We start from the raw sequence: 16,962 nt of genomic DNA on the forward strand, positions 1-16,962 counted from the left end.
AAAGGTCTGTCTGCTGCTGCTTCGGAAATCCTCCGACTGTAATTCCCACCAAACACTTAATCAATTACTTCTAACCGCCCTCAGGGTAAATTGTCCATTTACCCTTAACAAGTCATGAGTCGAGTCACAGTCAACTACCAGTTGACCAGACTCGCCGAGTTGGCTAGCCAACTTGTCGAGTCCCTTTCCTTTAGTCTGACCATAAGTCCGTCTCTACTCGTTGAGTTAAGCGTAGACTCGACGAGTCTTCCTTCTATACCCAAGGCCAATAGTCCTTCATCCTACTCGCCGAGTTGTATGAACAACTTGCCGAGTTCATCTTCATCCGAAGAACACTCTAAGCTGTGACTCGCCGAGTTGTATGAACAACTCGCCGAGTTGTTCTTGAGATAAGGAGATTGCCGTGAACTCGCCGAGTCGTTGCAATGACTCGCCGAGTGACTTCATTAGTGAGTCTGGCTTCCAAACCACTGAGTCATACCCTATGACTCACCACTCCAACTCGCAACACAAAAAGGGGAACAATCCGGGGACTCGCGACCTGACTCGCCGAGTCAGATGAACGACTCGCCAAATCTGCCTCATGCAAAAACTATACATGCGATTTTTCTTGAATCCAGTCCATTTCATTCGTAGATCTGGGTTCCTAGGGCCTGGTTTACACGTAAAGTTTCCAACTTTACGTGTAGATAATCACCAATGAAGGTTTTAGGGCTCAAAGTGCACCAAAAGGGGGTAGATCTAGGACTTTCATGCAATATGACTCCATAAAGGTAGTAGATCCAAGCTCCAGGGACTAAATCATGCCTAGATCTAAAGGCTAACAACTTATTACAACCCACCAAGCACAAACATGCTTGAAGAATGGCTCAAAAAGAACTTTCATGAAGCTATTAGGGACTACAAGCTTGAAAACAGAGGGGAAACGAGCTATACCTCAAGGAAAACGTTGAGATGTCACAAAAATGCTTGTCCTCCTTCTCCTCTTCTTGATCTACTCCTCTTTCTCCTCAAAAACTTCAAGAACACACCCAAAACACTTCAATCTCACAAGGAAAAAGGGCAAAGATGATGTTGGGAGCTCTGAGGGTGAATGGGGGCGAGGTTGGGGCGGAAATGAGTGTTTAAATAGGGTGCAAACCCTTGAAATTTAGGGTTTCAACAGACAGCGGTGACTCGCCGAGTCCAGAATATGGACTCGTCGAGTCGCCAACTTAAACATGCCCCCGGACCGCGTACCTACTCGGCGAGTCGGACCTACAACTCGCCGAGTCCAAGGCTAAAATGACAATTACTAGGATAAATTTTACGTACCAGGAACCAGGTGCTACAAGAAATTTCTGAAATTGGTTAAGAATCAAAGGAGAAGCAGGGATTGGAAGTTCTTGAAGAGTTTTCGGAGTTTTTCTTGAAATCAAGATATGAACACTCTATTTAAGCTTGATATAGTTGCTTAGATAGGTTTATATTAAAGAAACGAATCGTTCAAAATATATATATATATATATATATATATATATACACACACACAAGTTTGAATTAAAGATAAGTTATGCCAGATAAGAGCTACTAGGATAAACACTAGATAACGGAAAACAAAGAGATAATCATAAAAGGTTAAAAGGGTAAATGCGTAATTTTCTTCACTCCCCCTCAAGATGGAAAGTGAAGATTTCGAATGCCCATCTTGCCAAGTAACAATCGAAAACGATCAGTCCCAAGTGGTTTAGTGAAAGATCAGCAAAATGATCTTTGGTGTGTATCTCAGCTGGCAAAATTTCACCAAATTCAACCCGTTCACGAACGAAATAGCAATCCATTTCAACGTGCTTGGTACACTCATGAAAAACGGGATTATTAGAAATGTGTCGCGTGGCTTGGTTATCACAATAAAGCTTCGTAGGACCTTTTTGAGCAGCCTCTAAATCTTGTAGGAGCCAATGAAGACACAAGATCTCGCTAACGGTAGTCGCCGTAGACCGATACTCAGCTTCAGCGGAGGAACGAGACACCACATACTGTTTCTTCATTTTCCATGAGATAGGGGCACCCCCGAGACTGATAAAATAACCAGTTTTGGAGCATCTTGTGAAAGGACAACCATGCCAATCTGAGTCGCAATACGCATTCAGGGTTAAGTCACCATCGTAAGGAAGAAATATACCTTGACCAGGTGTAGTTTTCAGATAACGTAAGACACGTAAAGAAGCATCCCAATGTTTCTGTCGAGGAGATGAAACAAACTGGCTTAGAGTGTTGACCGCAAAGGTGACATCAGGTCGAGTCACTTGTAAGTAAAGAAGCTGTCCAATAAGTCTCCTATATTTTCCAGCATCCGCTAAAAGAGACCCATCTTCAGTGGTGAGACGAAGGTTTTGTTCCATTGGAAAGGAACTTGGTCTGCAACCCTCTAAACCACAATCAGCAAGTATATCCAGAGTATACTTTCTTTGACTAAGAAAAATTCCATCTGGCATTCGAGCTACTTCAATACCAAGAAAATATTTTAATGGCCCCAAATCTTTTATACTAAATTGACTATCAAGAAAGGCCTTTATTTTAGCCATATGTTGATCATTATTTCCTAAGAGAATAACGTCATCAACATAGATGAGAGTTGCAACATACATGTCCCTTTGTTTGAAAATAAAAAGGGAATGATCTGTCTTTGAATGTTGAAAACCAATCTGAAGAAGAGATTTAGTAAATTTACTGTACCAGTTTCTAGACGCTTGGCGTAGACCATACAACGACTTTTGAAGGCGACATACTTTGGTATCTCCTTCCTTTGCAAATCCTTGTGGAATTTTCATGTAAACCTCTTCATCCAAATCTCCATGTAAAAACGCATTATTTACATCGAGTTGATGAATGGTCCACCGTTTCTGAACAGCAACTGCTAAAATAGTTCCCACAGTAACAAGTTTGGCCACAGGTGCAAACGTCACATGAAAGTCTATTCCTTCAATTTGAGTGAAACCCTTCGCAACGAGTCTCGCTTTGTAGCGTTCAACATCCCCAGATGGGTTGTATTTGATTTTGTATACCCCTTTTGAATCAATAGCTTTCTTCTCGGGAGGCAAGGTTGTCCAAGTCCACATGTTATTTTTCTCAAGGGCTTGGACTTCTCTTTTCATAGCATCCCTCCAACATTGACTTTTAACTGCTTGATAATAATGTTTTGGCTCATCTTGTGAAGAGATGGCAGCCAAAAAAGCTTTATGTGAGTTAGTAAAACTTTTATAAGAAACAAAATGAGAAATGGGATGTACCGTCGAAGAAGCTGTATTGTCATTGGAATGAGAATGGTCTATAGAAGGTGGTAATTCAACTTCAAAATCTTGCAGGCGAGTTGGTTTAGTGCGAGTTCGTTATGGATGTTGATTGTGAGCTATCTTTGGCTCGTCACGTTGGGCAGTCTCTGGCTCAACACTCGCGTTTGGGCTGCGATGTGGGCTGCTGGTCTCACTCGATCGATTATTTTGGGCCAAGAGATCAGAAAAGTCATCAAAAAACCCAACACTCGTTTCAACCTGATCAATATGATCGTAATGGAGGTTTGGATCCATGTAGTCTTTATTTTCTATTTCATTCTTGCCATCGTTTTCATCCACCCTTTGGAAAGGAAAAGCACACTCTATAAACTTAACGTCTCTGGAAACAAGAATCTTCTTGTCCTTAATATCAAAAACACGATACCCCTTTTGCCCCTGTGGGTATCCAATGAAAACACAAGGTCTCCCCCTTTCTTCAAGCTTATCCTTTCCAGCTTTATTCTCTTTAACATATACCAAACAACCAAAAACCCTCATGTGTTCATATTGAGGCTTATTACCGAACAAAATTTCATATGGTGTCTTGTTTTTGACTGATCGAGAAGGAAATCTATTTATGATGTAAGTGGCAGTTAGAACACATTCTCCCCAAAACTCAATAGGAAGACTTGCTTGGAACCTAAGGGCTCTGGCTATTTCAAGTAAATGCCTGTGCTTTCTTTCAACAACCCCATTTTGTTGTGGGGTGTGAACACATGACGTTTCAAGGATAATGCCATGTTCCTCATAAAATTTGAGCATACTGTTGGATACAAATTCGCCCCCGTTATCACTCCTAATCCTTTTTATTCTCCGTTCAAATTGTGTCTCAACCAACTTGTAAAAAGCAATTAAGTTGTGACTTGCATCTAATTTTTGTTTTAACAGGTATACCCATGTTGAACGACTATAGTCGTCAACAATAATTAGGAAATATCGTGCCCATGACAAAGACGGAACACGGTAACCTCCCCATATATCACAATGAATGAGATCAAAAGGTGCAGAAGTTTTAATAGAACTAGCTTGAAAAGGCAATCTGGTTTGTTTTGCTCGAATACATGAATCACAATGATCTATATTTGCTAAGCTATTTATAAAACTAATGTGTTGTAGTCTAGAATTTGAAGCATGTCCCAACCTCCTGTGCCAGATCTTTGTGTCTACTTTGACAACCATCGCCTTGATTCTAGCATCCACCTCTTCCATGTTGTATAGACCATTCTTACATTTCCCCATGCCAATCAGCTTCCTCGAATGTAAGTCCTTTACATAACAAAAATCCGGGAAAAATGTTATAAAGCAATTGTTGTTCTTGGTAATCTTGCTAACTGATAAGAGATTGCACTTAAAATTTGGTATGTAAAGGACATCATTGACTTTCATGTTACTCGTCAAACAAGCATTCCCAACTCCCTCAACATGAACACTATCACCGTTTGCTATGTTAACCGGAACCCCATCAGAGGACCTTTTTAGATCGAGCAAAATGGAATCATTACAAGCTATGTGTTCCGTGGCACCGGAATCGATGACCCACGGTTGGCAAAAGTCAATCTTACCAGCCATATTGACCTCCGACTTAGAACCATCATTCAATTGTTGCAATAGTTTCTTGTATTGTTCCACATTCAGTCCGGGTATTGGGCTGACCTCAATTCCAACAGCTGCCGCCCTTGGCCTTTGCTTCGCCTTCTTTTGATCACTGGTTGGTTTTCATTGTCGATTATCCCACCAATCAGGATACCCAATCTTTTCAAAACATCCTTCTATAGTGTGTCCAATTTTATTGCAGTGCTTACACTTTAGGCCTTCACGATTGACGCGCTTGTCGGAATGGTTGCTAACAAAATTTTGCGGTCCCTGAACTTGAAACGTAGCAGCTTCAACAACTATTGTAGGTTTTCTTGTGATAGAGATGTTCTTCTGTTGTTCGTCCTCAGCCACCAGACGATACACTGTTCCCAAACTTGGTATAGGCTTAGTGCTAAGTATTTGGGTTTTTATGGTTCCAAAAGACTCATCAAGGCCCATTAAAAACTTATATATGCGTTCCTTTTCTTTAGCCTCTACAAGTCTTTTTCCCAAATCGCAAGTGTAATTGTTGCATGTGCACTTAGGTAAAGGGGAAACTGATTCAATTTCGTCCCATACTCCTCTCATCATTGTGAAGTAGGACGAGACTGAGAGCTTGTCTTGTCGCATATTGGTCAGAGTTCGTTTAAGTTCATATGCTCTCAGGGCACTTTCTTTTCCGAATCTGTCTTGAAGATCTTCCCAAATCTGCTAAGCCGTTGTTGCATACTTCACACTATATCTGATCTCCTTCTCCATAGCTGTGGTAATCCACCCTTTAATGATTGCATCACTGCATTGCCATGCTCTATATTATGGTTGATCTTCTGTTGGTTTTGAAATGGTTCCATCGATGAAACCAATCCTATTTTTGGCAACAAGAAAGTCATTCATCTCACGGGACCAGTCTGCATAGTTGCTGTCATTTAGACTATCATTCACATGCATCTGGCGTGGGTAATCGGTGGGATGAATGTAGTAAGGAGAATCAGGATCAAAAGATGGAGTTTTAGCCTTGTCTTTACCACTAGCTGATGCATCTTTAGATCCGACCATGGCGACCTTTGGAACAGAAACTCAGCGGATCAGAAGACCCGCTCTGATACCATAAAGAAACGAAAAATAGACTCTTTGTTGAGAACCAAATCGGTTCTTATGATCTTCTCAATTCATTCATTCCAATCGTTCAAAACATATATATACACAAGTTTGAATTAAAGATAAGTTATGCCAGATAAGAGCTACTAGGATAAACACTAGATAACGGAAAACAAAGAGATAATCATAAAAGGTTAAAAATGTAGATACGTAATTTTCTTCATACATACATGTTAAACATATTTTGGTTCAACCTACTGTCTCAATTTCGTCCAACTAAAATCAATTTGAAAAGGAATTTTAAGGAACGTTTTTTATATAAACTGTCTAACCCACTATGATATGAAATATGATTTTGAAAATTGTTTATGGATAATTGTTAGTATGAAGTGGAGATAATTGATGGCAGTTTTAGTTAAGCATTTAAAGGGATTTTAGAAGCTACATTGTTATAAAAAAATGGCTTTAAATGGTTATTTTTGGATGAAGAAGATAAGCCGTTGGGTTTTTGGGTCGGGTTATTCAAGGTCCAGATCCACTTTGACTTTTGACTAAACTTAAAATATTAAATAAAAGCTATTTGATCGTGAATTGGTTGGAACACAAATAACGTTTTCTTTTTGGAAACTAGATTCAGAATGTACAAGTTCACCCCTGCATTTGAATCATTTTAAAAGTTTTAGCCGAATTTAAATGTATAGGCTCTTGTTTATGAAGTTACATAAATCATCAATGAACAATTAATACGTTTAGAATTCAAAATTCTTTTAAAAAAACAGTTAGGTGATACATAGGAGATGAGAGTTACACAAATGGTCCTTACTGTTTTGTATTTGCTGGTTAATGTTATCGTTTGTATTATTTATATTACTAGTTTATAACCCGTGGAAACTACGGTTACAAAATTAATAAAACTTTAATAGTGAGAACTCAAAATTATTAATCAATTATTTTAAATAAATTATTAATTAAGTGATATTTTTTTAGTTATATAGAATTATAATCGTTAATTTAAATAAATATGTGAAATTATATCACCTTATAATTTGTATTAATTTTATTTTAATTTTTATTCTAATATTATTAATTTAATTTAATTAGAGTGGGAAATTTAAAATTTAAAATTTAAAATTGAGAATTAATAAGTTGACAAGTGACATGTATTAATTAGGAGGTGTAATAGGATGACACATGACATCTATACTAATAAAATAGTAGTCTTTTTGCCAAGTGTCATAATATTAAAACTCCTAATTAATATGATGCCACTTGTCATTCTATTAATTCTCTATTTTAAATTCATTAAACCTCCTAATTAATGTGATGTTATTTGTCAATCTATTTATTCTTTATTTTAAATTTTAAATTTTATATTATTGTTTTCATTAGTCCACAAATAAAAAGAGTCTAATATATATGATAAATTAATTCCACATATTTATTTGAATCAATAATTATAATTTTACATAACTAATAAAAAAATATCTTAGTTAATAATGTATTTAAAATTTTATATAAAATAATTGATTAATAATTTTGAATTTTTTACTATGAATATTTAATTAATTTTGTAACCGTGGTTTCCACGGGTTATAAACTAGTATGATATAAGAAGAATAAAATATGCATTAATTAGGAGGCCTAATATGATGACACATGTCAAAAGGAGATTAAAACTATTTTTTTATTAGAATAAAGATTTATTTATTTATGATAACTGTTTTTATATCTTAAAGGTTTATTTGTTTGGACATTTGAGTATTACTTTTAAAGGTAAAACCATGTTAATACGGAAATGATGACATAAAAAAAAGATGAAATATTTTTACAAAGATTATTACAAACGTTTTAATTAATATAGTTGAATGGTTATTAACTGGCCGAACGAGACACGTACATAGTTGAACCAAAATGGACACGTAAGATGTTTTCTAGGACGACTGCCTTAGAAAATATGTACGTGAAATGTAGGGTGTGGGTAAGCAAGAAAACTTCGATTAGGACTTATCGGTTGCGAGACGAGTTTTTCGTATTATGTGGTTGCTCGCACATAACTGCTTATCATACGATTTATATGCGGCTTTTCAATTATTTATTCACAATATGTTGTATGATAATTATGGTTGTGTGCAAATGTTATTTTGAGTTGTTTATATATTGTATGTTTTTTTTGGTGACATGTTTAGTGGGAATGGGTGAGGTATTTAATCGTCATGAGCATGACGGATGTGTGTGATCGGCGGGGATCGAAATTGAGAATTTTACTCATTTCCTTCGATATTTAAAATACTTGAGTACAATGGATGACGAGTTGTCTCAAGAAGAGAAATGAACATTTGGTTATTTCTCTGGATAATTAATCGTTCCCTAAATTATGCAATTGAGTGATATGTTTGTTGTATGATTTATTGAAAGTATATGATACAAAATTTTGTTTTTTTAAGTGATGAACATGTATGTGCAACACGAACTCACTAGGCCATTGGCTTACCCTTTTAGAAAATTTAAATGTTCACAACCCATGTAACTATTTAACAAGTTGCAGTAAGAAGGCTAGGGAGAATGATTGATGAACAATACGACAAATGAGTTCCGCAAACACGTAACACCCGAAGCTCTTCGGTTGAAGACTTTATTTTATTTTATTTTGCTTCCGCTGTACTTTAGTCTATAAGTTAGTTTAGAATTGATATTAGAAGATGTTGGAACGATTATTTGTTATATAATCTATATATGAAAATTGGGGTGTTACAAGAGTGATGGTTAAAAAATTTGGCGTTTTACAAGATTGTTTTATCGTGTTTTGTTGTTTGACTATCGACAACGATTGGAAGCGTATTTCCTGGGTTGTCACAATTAGCTCACGAGTTATACAAACCGGGTATTCCAAACTGAGTTATACATCCTTCTTCATAACTCGGAATAGTAAGAAAGATACCCTCTCCCAAAACCCATGAAACTAGATCGACTTAAGATTTCAACATGCCTACCCTAAATTGTTAAAACTAAACTTAAATATGATACCTATTCCGACCCTCAATCACAAATACATCATAAGGAATATAAGTCGAAACATTAGAAACCGAATAACCAAATGAGGGAATTATACTTATAGAATCCAACTAACAACGATTATAGTTATCTAACCAACTCGCTTCGCATCATGTAACAGAATCATGTCTTCACATGGAAGTAACCGACCAACCAACGAAACACCACTGTTGCATATAGACTCAGCTACTTTTCTAGCTGCGGTCACAGCCACCATGACAGTCATCATGGCAGATCTCAACGCAAGAAACACTATTAAAACTGGGAAGGATGTCAAAAATTTGAATGTTTGTGACAACCAAGGAAATCAACGAATGTCTACCCACAAGGATACTCCAAACCACAAACCTAGTAACACGAAACGAAAGTTCATGAATGAAAAAGGGGGCAGTTCAAAACAAGGGTCTACCAAAAGACAACGGATAGTGACAGCTCACGTTGTTACTATTCCTACCACCCCCCACACCCACAAGGCCGTACAACGACAACCAGCCTAAGTGCAACTGATGCAACTTTCATCATCACAGACCTTGCCGTGAAATGCATTGCACTAGGTGCAACAGTAAGGGACATACTGTCCGCTACTGCAGGGAACCAACCCAACCGACTGTCCCAACCACAAATTTCGTAGTAGACCGTACTTGTTATGAGTGTGGAGAAACGGGGCACTTCCAAAGGGACTGCCTGAAGGCAAACAACAGGAATACCGGGGGAAGTGGCCAAGTATTAGCATGGACCAGGAGGAAGCCGTTGCAGACCCCACTGTTGTTACGGGTACGTTTTTTTTCCTCGATAGCACATTAGCATGCATTTTAAATTTATAGTGGAGCGGAGAGGAGTTTTGTGAGTCATAAATTTAAAAATCTTTTCAAACAGGCACCCCAATCATTAAGCAAAACCTTCGTAGTAGTAATAACACTTTTCTTGATCGACTTCACAATTGTTACGATAAGAAGTTCCCAAATAGCTGCTAGAAATGGATTGGCTTGGTCTTCACCATACCAATTGCATGTGCTATGAAAAGATCCTTTACGTTAACCATCGACTAATGAAACCTTATCAATTTATAACGACAAACCCGACACAACTCCCAAACCGTTTCTAGCTCCAAAATCCCGTAACACTCATGTGAGGAGTACTATATCCTTTACAACCTTCCCAAAGAATTACCGACAGACTATTTAGTAATAGCACATGTACGACGAGTCAAGTTCAAACGCAGAGGCAAGGAATGATTACGGTTAACCTATCACTACAAATGTGTATGAAACTTGTATACGCAAGGTGGTGATAAGCGGAACAGGTAAGAATTCAACTATGAACTTCAAAACAAAACGACCTGTGTTACGAGTGAACAATGCTAACATTTAGACGAACATAGTCAAACAAACCCAAATCCACATGATCTCTATCGATCGAAGCAATAGACGGAGTAACGAAAGTTCGCAGGAACACCCACGCTAGGATCCGGATTCACTAGAGAACAAGAAGATCAAATGGAACACAAGTACACTCACCCTTCCTCGACAATTGAAGTCCCAGTCAAAATGCGAATTTCGGGACGAAATTCTCTCTAACGGGGGGATAATGTAACACCAGAAAAAATTAGGTCAAAAATAAATTGACCAATAACCACAATTGGGATAAATAAAGTGATAAAGATCGTAATTAGGTTTCTAAAAATGTAAGAAGCACTAAAATCCGAGTTATAATGAAGAAGTTATGACTGATTGAAGATACACGACAATACCGATAAAGCGTTGTTAAGCCTAAAACGCGAAATTTCAATAAAATACTTATTAGCCTTAGGTATCTAAATAAAAGTCGTAGATATCATTAAAACGTGAGCATACATGAAAAGAATGCCCAAATCTAACTTACAATGGGGAAGTTATGATTTTTCGAAGTTTCGGATATAACGGTAGACAGCTAAAAACTCGAAATAGAGATCGAGCGATTTTTAGCCAAAGCAACCTAAATGAAAGTTGAAGGTCGCGACAATAGTAATACAACGGTAAAAAGACAGACAAAAACGGACGTCAGATGAAGAAGTTATGGATTTTTAACGGACTTTTCGTGTCCCGGCCTATTAAAACTATATAATTAAAAATAAATTCAAAACTAGCCGACAGAGTCTAAATCAAAGTTGTAGAATACAGTCTCACCTACGCGTGGATATAAAGAACGCCAAAAACGGAGCTCGTACGCAAAAGTTACGTAATTTAGAAGTTTGGGAATTCAAATTACGCCCCACGTAAGGAGGTACGCCCCGCGTACCAGGCGATAAGGGCCTCGTCCCATCGACCAACAGGCTCTCCCATCGGCCATCAGGTCCGAGCAACGCATGCGATAACGACTCATTATGCCCAGCGTAACTAGGGTGACTACGCCCCGCGTACGAGGGGGTTTCAGCCCCTATAAAAAGGGTGCAAGGGTTCCGGGATTATTTGCTCATTTCTTCTCTTTCTCGTGCCGAAGCTATGTGTTTAAACCCTCGAAGCAATCCTGAAGTCCCGGTTTTCATATCTATGTTCGAAAGGAAGTTTTACGCTCCCGATATTCCCGAGAAAACCAGTTTTCTCTAGTCGGAGTTCTGCTCGATTTTCTTCTCACATTCTTCAAACTACCAGGTGAGTTCATACCCCCATTTCTACGCTTTTAAATACTTTTTAAATGCTTTTAACAACTTATGGGGGAGAGCACAAGTAAACACACGGTTAATCTTGTGTGAAAACATATATTTTTTGTTATACATTTCAGATTGTTTTTAATAACTATCATATGGATTTGTTAACATGCATAACATCTTACCTTACTTTACCCTCTCGGAATAAAACATGATTATTAATACTATAAGCTTATTTATACGTTTGCATCATATTAAGGGTAACTATTTTTTAGTATACCACTTTTATACATACAAGAACATCCACTTTTATTATGCCTTTGTTAACATTATGAAAAAGGATAATCATTTCAGAAACAACATTATTCATTTTAATACGGGAATTAATTGAGAATCTATGAGACATTCATCTTCATTATACCTAGTAAGGTATTTCTAGAAGTCCTGTTTATAACCAGAATCTCCCATCCGGAGAACGTGACAAGTGTGTATAGATCTATACGAGACTAATGATCTCGCGCCCTGACTGCTAGCTACAGTCCCCGGGGTGACAAGTGTCATCTCATTTTGACGCCTGAAGAACGTCGCTAAAGGAAAATTATGATAGTACGGTTACAAAAACTCACTGGATAGACAATTATTATGGTATTACGTTTTTCACAAGAAAAGTAACAGATACAGTTCTTTTCACATTCAATTGCAAATCTTCTTATTGTTTTGTTTTATAATAAGACTATACATCATTCTTTTGAGCATGTCATAATTGCCAGGTTACGGTCTTGGTCATTTGAGACTGCATTTCACTTTTAGAAAAATATAGGATTTTCCTGGCTCAAATACATACAATTTATACAGCTATCATTCATACTCATTTCATACAATTGTTAGAAAATATCGGATTTTTTGGAAAACATACACGAACTTTCGAATGACATACATTTTCTCAGAACACTACTTATGAACTCACCAACTTTATTGTTGACACTTTTTCTTTGAAATAACTTGTATTCTCAGGAAAACGCTAAATCAGGTAGCAACTACTTTTGAAGGCTAACGCGCTGGCGTTAGTAACATATTTTGGATCACCATATTGTATTTGATATTTAAGCATGTAATACATACAATCATGTAAACTTTTCAAACACATTTATGTTATGGTGGTGTGTACTTTCTTTACTATTCAATTGTTATAATACTTGACATGACGTCCTCCGCCCTCGAAAGTTTCCGCGGTTCTGGTTTGGGGGTATGACACTATGCTTTAGTGATCTATTAGATTTGCATGTTTATCTGTTATGTATATGTCGACATAATATGGTTGTGTTGAGGTTGTACAGCTTTGTGCGGTAGCCAACAAACCCGGGAGCATTTTAGATATGAGATGAGGGTCTGATTGGCATGCCATACTCATACTAAGGGCTTGGGAGCATTCCAGGTATGAGCAGAGGGCCTAATTGGCATGCCAAACTCATACTGAGGGCTCAGGAGCATTCTACATATGATCTGAGGGCTCAATAGGCATGTTAGACTCATATTGTGGGCTCATGGGTAATTCAGACTTTTGTTGAGAATCTTGTAGGGGTATTCCAGACATAGGTTGTAGACCTAGTATATGTTGTTATATGTTGTGTATTTGGTACTTTGTCGGAACCCACTAAGCTTTAGCTTACAATTTTAGTTTATGGTTTCAAGTACTTCTGAGGATCGTGCGAAAGAAAATGTGTGATTGTGCACAACTTTCTATTTTTTATGCCATTGGGTCTTGGGAAAACTTTGATTTTGGAAATAATGTTTTTCAAAACAATGACTCTTTTTTAAACAGTGATGCCTTATTTACTATAGAGTTTTCTTGCTTATTGATTGTAGGAATTTTCCGGGCGTTAATTAACTATTAACTCAATACGTTAAGTCACATGCTACATGGGTTAAATAAATTTAGAGTGAAGGATTTGGTCCTATTACACATCTCTTATCTGAGTCAAACCGTTATAGGGTTGAATATTTGAATATAAGATTATTTAAGTTATGTTGCATGTGATTGTATTGATGTAGTAGTTAACCGGCACCGATGGGGGTCGTTTAACAATTGATGGTAGGATGATGTGTGGGTCCTAGGATTGACTAGTGAGTATGTAGTACTCATGATGTTCTTTTTAGCAATTGTTGGGAGTGTCATTGTTGGCAAGTAGGTGTGTGAGCAACCGGCCAGATGATTCGTGATTAGCCACTCTCTAGGGAGTGATGATAGGTTGTGCGCGTATCCTGGTTGTTGTATTGGTTTTGGGTGGTTGTGATGATCCTTGAGACAAATGCGAGTAGGTATGGAAGGTAGTATGGGCCCATATTGCTGAAAGCACTGGACCCGTAGACGTCGCAAGGAGGTCACAACCCCCGAGGGGTAGTCTCGTCATGTTGTTGTAGCAACGTCTATTGTAGCATTCTGATGCATTTTTGGTTCGATTCAGGATGGAGCTCATGAGGGGATTTGATTCTGGATCAGGAGTTGATGGCTAGGATAGGATGGGTGGATTGTTGATCAGATGTGGGAAATGATTACCATTGAGGTTTCACATATATTTCAGGAAGAATTGTCGGATATCATGGATCGGATCCCTGACAGGCTAATTACCATGTTCGAGAAGTGAATTGTAGCTTTGCACACTGTGAGGGGGAGACAGCTAAGATGACTAATGGGGAAGCTAGCATGGTTTAATACCATGATTCGTGGAAGTCTTTCCTTATCCGTCAGTCTTTTGGTTATGGTTGTTCAAGCATAAGAATGGGACTGGTGATTGTTTGGGGCCTTCGTGGTCATGTCAGTTGGGTTATAATGGTGCAAACCTAGGTGAGTTAATTGGTTCTGAGGTCTTGAGGGCCTTGCTTGAGGCTGTGCATTTGATGTCACAGGACTCAAGAAGGAAACGATTGCTATGTTCAGCTTGAGGATTGCAGATGGAAGTTGAGTGGCTGACATATGGATTGGAATGTCGCTATCCACAGTGGGGTTATGTTCTCCCATCTTTCTGTGTTCGAAGGAAAGACAGAGCATACATGTGATCTTCAGAATTGGGATGCAAAAGCATGGGGCTAGCTGGCAATAGTGTTTGGCGACTGTATGACAACGTAGGAATGCGTAGGAGGATTATTGTGGTATGGATGCCTCTTGATGAGACCAAAGGATTGCTTCTTGGGATATAGGCATGTCAGAGGCTAGTTGATGGTCCAAGGGATGAATTAGAAGTTACTTGAAAGATGGGGTGTTACAACTCTCCCCCACTTAAATTCGATTTCTACGTCGAAATAATTCCTTACCAACCCTGACAACCCGACATCCTGAGGGGCACATTCACAACCATGACATATAATGATCTTCTACGTAGACTAACTCAAAAGAAAATTCCATCCTGAAGTAAATAAATCTATAATCCTACATAGCCAATCAACCCTACTTCACCTGAATCTGCAATCTCGAAACTTGAACTTGGTATGACTCCCCGACAGACCGCCCATACTAACCATTGCTAATTCCGTTCCCTTTATTCCCTCAACGGACTACTCAACCCTGGAAACCTGAGGTCCCCTACCAGAAAACAGAACCACAGATCATATGCTGCTGTCGACTGTAACGCCCGACTTTCAGCGCTAATCATTTTTGTCAATGTAATAGTCTAGGTCAACTATTGTAACTCTTTTTGAAGTAATAAAGATGAAATATTTGAGTACTATGTGAATTATGTGTGTTTATGTATTTACTATTTAATTATAAATGTATAATTAATAAAGAATAAAATAAGCGTCAAAATTAAAGTGTGAGATAAGCCCGATATATTTATATAAAGTTGTAGTGGTCAAAACAAGGATTCCGGGGATATAAGGAACGCCGAAATCCGAGTTATAACGAAGAAGTTATGACCCGTCGAAGTTTCGTGACAGAACCGGCACGATACCGGAAAGCGTAAATAGTGAATTTACGATAGAGCGAGATTTAGCCTTAGCGATCTAAACGAAAGTCGTAGAATATGTTAAACTAAGAACATCGATAAAAAGAACGCCCAAATCTGACTTCGTATGAAGAATTTATAATTTTTCGAAGTTTCGGATTAGTAGTGTACAACCCGAAATTCGAATATTAGATCGAGCGTTTTTTAGCCGACATCACCTAAATGAGGATCGAATATCTCATTAAAAGTAGCGTAAAGAGAAAAATATGGGCGAAAACGGATGTCGGATGAAGAAGTTATGAGGATTTAACGGACCAATCATGTCCCGGCCCGTTAACAATACAAAATTTAAAATTGAGTCAAAAACGGAGCTCGTATGTGGAAGATACGAATTTTTGAAATTAGGACTCGAAAATGCGAAACCTGGTGCGAGACTGATGACGTGGCACGATCCTAGCCGTCGCTTACGGCCCAAGGTCCTCGCTTCGGATCTTGACACCTGCCCTCGATTTACGCCCAGCGTCCGAAGTCTGTACGCCCCACGTACCTTCTCTTCTTATCCACTCCAAAGGTCGGTCCACGTGCGAGCCAGCTGGAAGTCTTATCCGAGGAGTACGCCCAGCGTACCCTCGGTACGCCCAACGTAATTTCCGAGATCAGGCGCCTATAAAAGGCATGAGAAGGGTCCGAACTTCTCACTCAATTTCACTCCAAATCTCTTTCTCTCTCTAGTTACTTTCTCTCTCTACAACCCCAAACCCCCCCCCCCCCCCTAAACCCTAGAAAAACCCCCCTAGCACCCTAAGGAAGCCCCGAGGCTCCCGGAGACCCGAGAAAAAGGAGTCTTTCGGTTTCGAAACGCTGCTCCAATTAAGTTCTGGTTTTCGATAAAATTCGCTGTAAGTGTGCTACGATTACGCAAATTTTTATATAGCTTTCAAATAATTATAGGAATGTTATTAGGTCCTTAAAATAATTATTTGGGCTATTATTATGAGGTATATTGAGTGTTCTTAACGCTTATATAATAATAATAATAGTCAGACAATTCATTTGTCGCGGTTATCGTTACACTAAGCCCTAGTGGTATCGATACTAGGTTTTATCGAAGGGATATCGTTTTGAGAGTATCGAAGCGCTGTCTGAGTGTTGAGTCACCACCTTTCAGGTGAGTGCATAGTTACTTTCAGCTTACACATAGATATGAAGTATTTTATACGAATTACGTGCTATGTGTGCATATTACTTGAATACTTGCTATCTATGCTGGATGAACATTATTATACATGTTTTCAATGATTTAAACTGTATGTGTATTTTATATCTACGAAAATGTTGGGGTAAAACATGGGTAGAT

At 38.2% G+C, this 16,962-nt stretch overlaps 1 protein-coding gene across 1 annotated transcript; it reads right to left on the reverse strand.

Moving 5' to 3' along the window:
• Window positions 1-5,030: 5,030 nt before the first annotated feature.
• On the reverse strand, window positions 5,031-5,519 carry LOC145050886 (uncharacterized). Its single transcript, XM_078999076.1, has one exon. It carries the CDS (start codon window positions 5,517-5,519, stop codon window positions 5,031-5,033), a length of 489 nt encoding a protein of 162 aa, XP_078855202.1.
• Between the last annotated feature and the right edge of the window lie 11,443 nt (window positions 5,520-16,962).

Source organism: Lactuca serriola, chromosome 5, assembly GCF_051521515.1.
Source record: "Lactuca serriola cultivar US96UC23 chromosome 5, Lser_US96UC23_V15, whole genome shotgun sequence".
In the NCBI taxonomy this organism is placed as follows: Eukaryota; Viridiplantae; Streptophyta; class Magnoliopsida; order Asterales; family Asteraceae; genus Lactuca; species Lactuca serriola.